General features: G+C 40.3%; 1 protein-coding gene across 2 annotated transcripts in view; it reads left to right on the forward strand.

Annotated features, from left to right (window-relative positions):
• The window catches only part of PLPP4 (phospholipid phosphatase 4), a 48,703-nt gene extending 41,309 nt beyond the window's left edge, over positions 1 to 7,394 (forward strand). The window contains exons 6-8 of one of the 2 annotated variants that reach the window (XM_074545315.1): positions 538 to 708; positions 4,418 to 4,606; positions 5,928 to 7,394. In XM_074545315.1, coding sequence (XP_074401416.1) covers positions 538 to 708; positions 4,418 to 4,606; positions 5,928 to 5,938 — 371 coding nt within the window. In that variant the 3' untranslated portion in view covers positions 5,939 to 7,394. Of the gene's footprint in view, positions 1 to 537; positions 709 to 4,417 lie in introns of both variants that reach the window. The other variant, XM_074545316.1, reaches the window with a different exon arrangement.
• The last annotated feature ends 3,588 nt before the right edge of the window (positions 7,395 to 10,982 follow it).

Here is a 10,982-nt window from a genome sequence, read left to right on the forward strand (position 1 = left end):
TTCTGCTTTGAACCTCAACATTTTAGAATAGGTCTAAAATCAGGAAAGATTTGCTGAAGGTTGAAGCATGAAAAAGCTTTTGTGACTCAAGTTAAAAATTTGCTTAAATGTTTAATTTAGTGTCTGATGTATCCCCCAGAGGAAAAAGGTAAATTGCTGAAGGAAGAAAAAATTTAAATTTCTATGGGATAGGTGAATGTCTAGAGGCAACACAGTGTTTGCAGACATGTCAGATTATATGAAAGCTGAGTGTATATATTAGAAAAAAATCTCATTGCTTCTGAGTGTTCCCTTTCCTGCTTGCTTGTATGGTTCCATAGGTAACACTGCTGCTGTGGAGAATACATGTAAGTCATGGATCTTGTTAGAGAATGTCTTTTCTCATTCACTTCCTCAAAAATGCGATTTTTTTTAAAGTTTGCAAGATCTTAACTGCTTTAATAAAAACAAAAAAAAAGAAAAAAAAAGAAAAACCAACCAAGCAACCAAACCAGCACTAATTACAGTTCCCTGCAGTGATGTGCTTTGCTTTTTCAGTTGCATTTTCAGGCCTTGGCTTCACCACGTTCTACCTGGCTGGAAAGCTGCACTGCTTCACGGAGAGCGGCCGGGGGAAGAGCTGGAGGCTCTGTGCAGCCATCCTGCCCCTCTACTGTGCCATGATGATCGCCCTGTCACGGATGTGCGACTACAAACACCACTGGCAAGGTCAGCCATGCACATGCCCCATTTTCCTGCTCCTTTTTCCTGAGTTAGCCATGGGTTTCTGTTGGGATGCGACACGAAATGAGCGACACTCGCGCTTTGAGATGTTTGAGGTAAAAAAGGGGCAGTTCATTTCTGAACTCTGATATTTATGAGTGATTATGGATAGGAGGATGAAATTCCTACTTTTTTAACTACACTGGTCAAACTAACAGTTTATTCATTCTCTTTAATTCTAGAAAGGAATGTAAAACAATTATTTATATCAAAAGTGCATGAGAAACTCTATCACAAAAATGTAAACATCAGAAGTTTAGAAGAACTTTAGAAGAACAGGGTGACATATTTTTTGATTTTTTCTGTTGCAGTACATGGTGAGAGTTAAAGCACCATGCTGTCCTATAGATTTTCCTTGCTCCTGGATTGATGCTGGGGTTTCCTAGCAAGGCTGGATTAGCTAGCACTGACCTTCAGAGCTTCAGGCCTCTGCCACAGCATCCTCTCCTCCCTCACAGCAGGAGTGCAGCACCCATCAGGTCACTGCATCTGTCACTGTTGTCTCAGAGTCCTCCAAAGTTCTGTAACTGATGTGGAAGGTTGTGCTGTTTATCAATTACACACTCATGGGACAATTCAGAAAACCCTGCCATCAATTATTTCTTTACCCATTTCTTGACCTTCTTTATGGCCACCTTTGTAGCTTCTTTGCTTTTAGTCATTCTTATGCTGAGTAAACCAGCCTGTAATTTACTTTTTCCCTATTTGCCCTTGTATTCCTATAAGAAATACCATGCATGGTATTTCTGATGCTGTTATGTAGGTCACCTTGGCTTTCTGTGGTGTTGCTAGGACTGCACTGCTGGCCTTGCAAATTGAACTCCCCTCAAGGTCCTGAGTGCTCCTGTCAATTACCTGAAATTTCAGTTCCATACTGGTTCCATGCTGTTTCCTGTTTTCCAGCACTGTGGTGGGTTGACCCTGGCTGGACACCAGGTCTGTCACTCCCCTCCTCAGCTGGAATGATGAGAGAAAATGCACTGAAAAGTTCATGAGTCGAGATAAGTTGGGGAGAGGTCACTCAGTAGTTGCTGTCAAGGTGCCTGGAACATCTCCTGCCCCTCCTTCCTCACTGACCTGGGTGTCAGCAGGGCTGTTTCTCTCACATCTTCTCACTCCTCTCTCCAGCTGCTATTTCAGTTGTCCAGATTTTTTTCCCCGTTTTTTACATCCGTTATCCCAGAGGTGCTCCCACATCCCTGCTGTGCCCAGCCTTGGCCAGTGGCAGACCCATCCTGGAGCTGCCTGGGGCTGGCTCTGCTGCCCATGGAGAAGATTCTCACAGAACCCACCCCTGCAGCTCCCTCTGCTACCAAAACCTGGCCCCAAATCCCAGCACAAAGACACAGCATTCTGTTGGTTCCTCATATAATTTCAATTAATTTCTGCATTGCTCTCTCCTTCCAAGCACCTTCTCATCTCACCCAGCACCAGAACCAAACTCAGCCACACTTTCCCTCACCCTGCTGTGCTCCTGCAGCTGCTTCATCACCAGCCATTAGCCTTGACACGTTCTCTGAGGAGCCTCCTGGATTCCAGCAGAGCCTTGTCACATTTCAGGACCCATTTCTCCTTTTCTCAGTCACCCTGGGGCTGGGGAGAGGCTCCAGCACAAACCTGCTGAGCACGAGGTGCTGCCTCGCCAGGCTGGCAGGAGGCACACAGAACACTTGGCCTGAGATCCCTGTTAGAGAGAAAAGGAGGAGTGGGAGGAAGTGTGGAGGGTACAGGTTTGGAAGAGGTGTTTGCAGTGTGAACTGTGCCTTGCCAGAATTACTGATGGGCTGGAAGGTGAGCAGGTGATGGTGATGTGCTCTGTGCATGGTGGAGGAACACTGCACCCAGGGTTGGGACTCAGCTCATCACAGCTGCTCCTGTTCTGCCTTTGAATTTTAAGGAGATGGAGCTGCAGACTTGTGAGAATAAATTACACAGGACTCCATTTTCTTCATGGTTCAAAAAGGCCCATTCTGTATCCACATAATTCATTTTTACACAGATTTACAGACTTTGTGTGGGACTCTAATCGGTTAGGAGTTTTCTTGCCAATTACCTTTATTGGTTAGTAACAAGTTGTTATTCTGTATTGATTGGTCACTCAAACTCTCAGTGTCTACGTGCTGAGAAGTTGGTTGTGAAAGATAATTTTCATTTTTCTGTGTAACAGTGTAAAAACTGTTTATGCAGGTGCAAGTTATCTGAGAATTGCACCTAACACAGGTTTATAGAAAATAAATCTTGTCACAATAACTAAGTTTTTTACAAGTTGATTCATGCTGTACAGTGAACATTCTTGCCCTCAGTGCCTTTAATACCATTATAGTTCGGTAAAGCCAGGCTGATTAAATCAGTCAGCTTCTAGTGTGGGTAGGATAAGTTACTGTCTGCTCACAATCACCTTTTAAATTCCTGTTTGAGCCCCTGTTTCATTAATTTGTGATAGAGTAATTTTGTCCTTTTGTGTGGAGGAAGAGAACATAGGATTAGAAGGCATCTCCTGGGTCATTCCATGTAGTCCTGTTCCTCAAATGTGACTTACAGTCACATTTCTTAAATTTATCCACCTCACTATTAAATTTTTCAGGTTTTCTTGCTCCAGCCATTCCTGATAAAAGGCATCTCTCTTCTCTAATGATTACAAACCATCTATTATGCATTGAAAATTGAACTACATGGCCTTTGTTGTGGTAAAAATCACAATGCCAAACCAGGGTATTTAATCTGTATTTAATAAGGACTTTAGACAAAAATAATTTGTATTGATTTATCCTTCTTTGCCAGTAAACTAAATGATTCACCATTTTAATTACACTTTGGGTTCTTTGAAATTAAAAGAATGGAAACACAGGTACACACAGATGATGTGGGGCTGAATCAGTCTTGTTAAAATAAAATGTGTTGTCAGGTCATTTTAACCAGTTCCTTTTGCCTCACTTCATTATTCTTCATGTTAAATCAGAGGCTTTCACAGAGTGTGTATGTCCACTGAAATTTTTCTCTTGTTGATTGTAAATGAAACACAAGATGAGGTGAGTATTTTAGTGAGGTGAGTATTTTCTGGTTATTTTAATAACCAGAAACAGAAGGAATCCTCTATAGAAAATTTTAAATTGCCTCAGTGTGAGAGCTGCAAATATCCAATAGCATTACTTACCTTACTTTATTTTCTGATAGGAATATGGGATAGTAAAAAACATCAAAGATATTCAAGAGGTGTTAAATCAGTTAACAGGCATGGTTAATCTTTGACCTTTCAGATGCTTTTGGTAAGAATTCATCTAGCTTGAGATTGTTCTTGGCTGCTTTTTTAACTGGGTGAAGATCCATGGGCTGCCCACCCACAAGTGGTCAGCTGTGATCTGGAGCATCAGGAGTGTTGGACACCTCATGGAGGCCATTCTACTCCCAGTGTTCTTCTCCCAAAACTGAGCCAACCCTCTACACTTTGGGTGTTCAAAATAATTGCACAAGTCCCCAAGGATGGATTTTATGTGTCCAGTGTGGTATTTTGTTCCAAATTCTTTAGAAAAATTCAAAATCCACAGTTTCTGTGTTAAACACTTTCACATCCACCAAATGTCTTTTATTTGAGTTTTCACTCCTGTCTGCCCTTCCTCTTGTAATGTGCTTCTGGTTTTGTTGCTTTTTCCTGCAGATGCTTTCGTTGGAGGGGTGATTGGCCTCATTTTTGCTTATATTTGCTACAGACAGCACTACCCTCCTTTGGGCAATACAGCCTGTCACAAGTCTTACGTCAGCCTGCTGGATCAGAACTCAGTGAAGAAAGAGGAGAGACCCACAGCAGACAATGCCACTGGGCTGCCTCTGGAGGGAATCACTGAAGGTCCCGTATGACTTTGAGAAATGTGCAGAATGAACTTTTAGCCTTCTCACATTTCCTCCAAACTGGTCTCTTAACAGTGGTTCTTAATGTACATTTTTTCCTTTGGTTTCGTTCCTTTTTATAAAGGGAATTTAAATATTTTATTTTTAATGCCATGGCACCATCATAGTTTTAAAGCTAAATTTTCAGTTCTTACTGACTTGCTGAATTATCTGTTTTCAGTCTACTGCAAGCAGGTAGAACTACTCAAGGGAAGGGGAAAGCACATTATTTAAAAGAATCTCATGTGGAGAATGGTTAAGAGAGTAATTTTGAGATCTGGTTGAGCATATACTAGATCTGGAAACAGATTTTCTGAAGTACTGAGCATCTTCTACAAAGTTCTGGTCATCTTCAGCACTCATTGATTTCGATGGGTGGCGAGTACACAGAGCACTTTTCATCAGGTGTTCAACATCTGTAATTTGATAATTTAGGGCATCATCCTTACGTTTATCTTGCTGCCTTCTGACATTAACAAAAATCTCCACATGCTGGTGGAACTTTGTATTAATTGTCAAGTTTTGCCAAGGTCTTCTGAGCTACTAATGACCAAGAAATTGAAAGGTGTGGCTGGTGAGGTGCTTGTGAGAGCCAAGCCTTGTGCATTAGTAGTTCCACAGGATGATTCTCACCTTCAAGAAACTCCATACTGTTAAAATTACCAACTAAGAACAACATACAGGATGGATTAGAAACTTGGTATTGACCATCAGCAATTTTTGAGAACTCTTGCAGTGTTTACCATCAAAACAAATTTGAAAGAAAAGAACACCCATTGCATTTAACGAGCTGAAGTCTTTCAAACAGGTGTTTAAAACCCCCTAAAGCTGGGAGGACAAAGAAACACAAAGTTTTCTGTGGATCTCGTTGTGCCATGTTCATTCTTGTGTAGTGACTCACTGCAGCATTGGTGACCTGAGGAAATGCAAAGATTCTCATTTGTGACTTTGGGTGCACAACCACAAATGCCTGTGGTGGTTTCCAGCAGTGTAACATTCCCAGAGGAAGGCTGGAGACAGTTTTCCACCAATCCCATCCCACATTTTCAGCCCACCATGCTCTTGGGCATGGTGCTTGCCAAGGTTGGTACCTGAATTGCGACTCACCTGAATCAAACCACTGTTGGTATGGGGAAGTTTAACAATTGTGTGGCTGAAATTAATTTATTATCGGTAGGATTCTGTTTGTTAGGAATGCACTATGCAGTATACATCCCGTTCCTGTGAGATGATGTACCTTTGGATGGCAGAATGTCAGATTCCAGGTTTTTTCTCCATAGGTATCCTGTGAAAAATGCAGGCAAAATATTCCAGACCACACCCTGGCATTTGAACATTTCTTGGAGCAATCAAGATAATGTTGATCAACGACCACAATTACGGTGCTTCAGACTGGAGGAGACTGCTGCCATGATTATAATTTCTGTGTTCCTGTTGGAATATGCATCAGCCTCGTAGACATTTTGTGATTCAAACAGCTCAATGTCTTTATGTAAGGCTTGCCATTTATTTTCCTCAAAGCAAAGCTTTGTAGATTTATATTTTTTTTTTTTGAGAAGAGCTGCTTCCTGATTGGCAACACTTGAATTTTTATAAAAAGCAAGTAAATTAGGGTCCCCTTAAAAATAAAAAAATAAACCTAATAACTGTGTACAAGAGGATGCAACCTTGCTGTGTATAAATGTAGATGGTATTTGGAAATGGCTATAAATAGGAAGTGACATTAAGGAACAGAAGGTAACAGGAGTGAACCCGAGAGGTTCTGTAGAAATCAGAAAAAAGCAAAGCTGGTACAGTTTAACTGAGCCAGAGGGAGGATGCTTCACTTACAGAATTCTGAGCTCTACAGCAGAGACAGTTGAATTTAGCTGTGGTTTTCCTGGTGAATATACAATAATTCACAATACCAGCATCAGCAAAGCAAAATTACTTGTTACTTGCACTGGATTTGACAGAACACTCCTCTGGTGTGGTTGAGACCTTATTCTAGAAATCCACAGAGTTCAATGGAGGTTTAATCTTCCTATGAAGTTTTTAAACCATCCTACAGAATTCTGTAACAAATATAGTTTTCTGTTACTTCATGTGGGAGGATTATTGAGAGCCCCAGAGCCAGGGTGAGGCTTAGCCATCAGCTCTTTCTTTCAGCAGGAACCCTAGTCTTCCAGGTTATATGCAAATGTTAAAAAAAGAATAAATCTTCAATCAAAATTAGAAGTTTAATACTGATGCATAGAGCATTTTGCATGTTTTTATATAGATCTGGCTTATTCTCAAAATGGAGTGGGGCCTTCTAACTGTGCTGTACACATTCTCAGTATTTTAATGGCTTTTAGTACAGACAGGCTGTTTTTGGGAGAAGGAAAATCTCTTCCAGCCCTCAAGTGAGTAGTGGCTGCTAAAGGATTGGAACATGAAGTGTAATACAGCATAAAACCTGAAATTGCAGGAGTAATTGGTGATCTCAGAAAAGCAGTAAAGAATAACACATTTTAATGGGAATAATTCAATTGAGAGTCATAAAGGAGACAATGTAAAAGGTTTGATTAAAATGTAATTAAAATTATGAAAGACTTAATGGACTGAAACTTGTGGAGGGATCTGTAGGTGCCACAATCAGCAGTGCAAAGTCAGCGTAGGGAAGGCATTTTTGTGGATCAATGTATTTTACTCTCATGCTTTCTCAATGTGAAGGAAATGTAATGTTGTAATGCACCAATAAAACAACACATGAATGTGGGTTTGTACATCTGTGTGTTATCATTTTTTTTGAGAAGAATATAATTTAGCAAGTTATTGTCATTAATAACCCATGTAGAGCATCACACACACAAAAAAAAAAAGCCCTAAAGAAACAATGTTACTGATAAAAAGTCATTACTGATGATGTTAAAATGGAACAGCCTCCCTCCTTTCACCAAAGTAATGTTGTTCAGCTTTCCTCCAGGCAAAGGTACAGTGTAAGACTGCAAGGTTGAAATTCTGCAATTGTTACCCAGCTAAACCCAACAGATCCCATCCCCTGGTCCCATTCCATATCCCAAATAACCCTGCAAGTGCCACATTTAATAACAAACGTGGTTAGGCTAGAACAGGAGGACAGCATCAAATCAAGCACAGCAGGGATATCCTGAAACCATGACACTGGCAACCAGCAAAATGTCCCCAGAGTGACTGCAAATCTCAGGCTCTGCCTTAGGAATAGAGCATTTCTGCTGATTCGTTCAGATTTTGTTGCTTTTTCTAATTTGTCCCTCTGGTTTTTTTCCCTGTGTGTAGAAAAATATTATTTTTATTTAATGTGAAAACAGAACCTCATTTTCCTTCTTTCCATCCATGGCCAAAAGTATTTTGCTGTGGATTGGGGTGAAAAAAAAACAACCCAAACCTAAGAAAAAGCCATATTTTTGTTTTGTGGTACTAAAATTCTAATGACTTTGGGAGAACTGTTATGGATCAGTGAATAGATCCCATCCTGGAGCTGGAATAAAGCCTTTACATGGGTTTTTTGTCTTAAAATTGCTAAGCAAGGTCATGTTGTTGGACAGTTAGGAGTAGCACCCACAGGCATTATCTGAAATCAGATTTCTTATTACTCTTACTCATCTTTACAAGATAAATTGTCTCACCTGCTATCCCAGAGTGCACTCCACACTCACCTGATTAGCAGAATGCCTACATTGCTGTCCTAAGGGGCTACAATTAAATTAGAAGTTTCCACTGGGATGCAGCCAGTTTAATTCAGTTTATTATACAGAGAGCTCCTGTTCTACAGGTGTGCAAATTACTCCCTGCTCAAGAACTTGGTCTAAACAGAGAAAAAACATTGTCATTTTGCCATTAAAATTTGCTCATATATACATATATATATAACACATAACAGATATAAAATCGAAATTAGAAGACTGGATAGGTAACTCCAAATGCACTGAATTAAATGAGATTCTTTTTGCAGATGCTACAGGATTTTTGTTGAAACTTGTAGAAATAACAAAATATATAAAATCAAAATGACAAGACTGGATAGGTAACTCCAAATGCACTGAATTAACTGAGATTCTTTTTGCAGATGCTACAGGATTTTTGTTGAAACTTGTAGAAATAACAACAAAAAAAGGAAAAAGCATTCAAACTGGTCCAAACTTTGAACCCAGATAACTGTAATAAAAACATCTGAGCAGATATATGCTGAACTTACAGAAGTGAAGATCTGCCCATGATTATTTTATGAAAAGAAAAAAAACCTTTCCAAAGGGAAAAGCAAGAGGCATTTGGGATAACCCACATTACATAATCTGAGTAGTAAGGTAGGAATGGAGTGTGAAAAAGAAAATCCTCCCTCAGTGCTTTGGCTGGGTGAAAATAGCAGAGATGAATTCAGCCAGTTCAGGAGGACTGCAGAAAGTCAAGCATGAAACACAACTGAAGCAGCTCCAGAAACCTTGAACCTTTGGGCTGAGTCTCTCTGATAGTTTGCCAAAAAAGCTCTTAATTTCACTGGCAGATTTGCAGCAGCCCTGCATTATTGCACTAGATTTTTAACGTGGTCTGAAACAAGTTTATTCCTAGGAGTAGATGGGGCACAAGGACACTCTGTTTTTTATAACAGTGATTATCTCTGGCTTGCTTTTATTTGGCCTCTTGTTCACTGATGTAATTGTGCTTTTTAATTCCAACCCACAGCACTGTGCCCTCTGAGCTCCTTTGGGTCCCCGGCTCTTTCCATCTGCAGAGCAGCTTCTCTCCTGGTGATGAGAAGGAGAAGAGAATTGATGGTGACATGTACACACCTTCTGGATGGTGTCTGTCTGCCTTCCTTTTCATCTTAATTAGATTTCCAAGTCTAATTAATGCACTTATATATAAGCAACATTCACCTAGAGGACAGAGTGCAGCTCCAAAAAGGACAAGATGTCATTGCAGAATTGCATAACTGAATCCAGACAAGCTCCAGCCAGAGAGTTCAGTTTGACATTGTCCAATACACAGAATTTCTCACTTTTTAAGCCAAAGGGCATTTAAAGAATTTTAAGGCTTTTACAGCTCCTAGTTGTGGTTTTTTTGGGTCCCCCATCATGGGGAGGAAATGATGAATCTGACTCCATGTTCTTAGAAGGCTAATTTATTATTTTATGATATTATATTATATTAAAGAATACTATATTAAACTATACTAAAGAATAGAGAAAGGATACTTACAGAAGGCTAAAAAGATAAAAATTAAAAACTGGTGACCCTCGCCAGAGTCCTGACACAGCTGGACCAAGATTGGTCAGTAAGTTAAAACAATTCACATGAAACAATCACCTGTGGATAAACAATCTCCAAACACATTCCAAAGCAGCAAAACGCAGGAGAAGCAAATGAGATAATATTGTTTTCCTTTTCTCTGAGGCTTCTCAGCTTCCCAGGAGAAGAATCCTGGGCAAGGGGATTTTTCCACAAAATATGACAGTGACACTTAGTGTTGCAGTGAGAAAGGGCAGTCAGTAAAGGGAAGTTTCCAAATGCACTTTCACTCCTGAATTCAAGTGAATTCTCCCCCTGATTCACAGCTGGAGCAAAAGCAGATTTCTGTTTTTCCCATTTCTCAGGTTGTAGGCAGAGCACACTCACAGCTGATCTGGGAGGGCCTGGTCAGTGCCTGTCACCCTTCTGGTTTGGAGAGAACAACTCAAAACATCCTGGTTGGCATCACTCTCAGTGACCTTCTGACACCATTCAGACTGAGAGAAGAGCTGCTAATTAAGATCCAAGCCCATCACAAAATTGCTGGAAGAGATCTCAGCCAGGGCAAGTTTGATTTATTGGTTCCAACAGGCTTGCCCAGTGCCCCTTCCTGGACACACAGAGCAGGGGGCTCTGAAGGCTCCCAAGAGGCAGATTATTGTCAAAAATCTCCTTGAGCTTTTTATTAATTGTTTTTGTGACTGTCAGTATTATTGAGGGTGATATTTACAAATCATTTATTGCTACTCAACAGACTGTTGAAAAACATCTCCTTTACCAGGCAGGCTGAATACACAATTCTGTTGTGTTAGTCTGGATTCTGTTCACATCAGCCCTTATCAGCATTACAGAGCATTTGTGCATAGAAAAACCCATTTCATCTTCATTCCCAGCCCAACAGGTTGAAGCCACAATGAAAGTTTCAGATGTGGGCTCCTGCTGAAACCAATATAACACAGCAAAAAAGGAAGGGGAAAAGAATATTACAGCAATGTCACAGTGTCACTGTAATCTAAGAGGTGTAAAACTTGTTCATGGAGTGAATGTGATGGGATTCATATCTGCAGCATTGTTCAACAAAGATAAAGCAGCTTAAACATCCTCTA

Source organism: Zonotrichia albicollis, chromosome 7 (assembly GCF_047830755.1).
Source record: "Zonotrichia albicollis isolate bZonAlb1 chromosome 7, bZonAlb1.hap1, whole genome shotgun sequence".
Taxonomy (NCBI): Eukaryota; Metazoa; Chordata; class Aves; order Passeriformes; family Passerellidae; genus Zonotrichia; species Zonotrichia albicollis.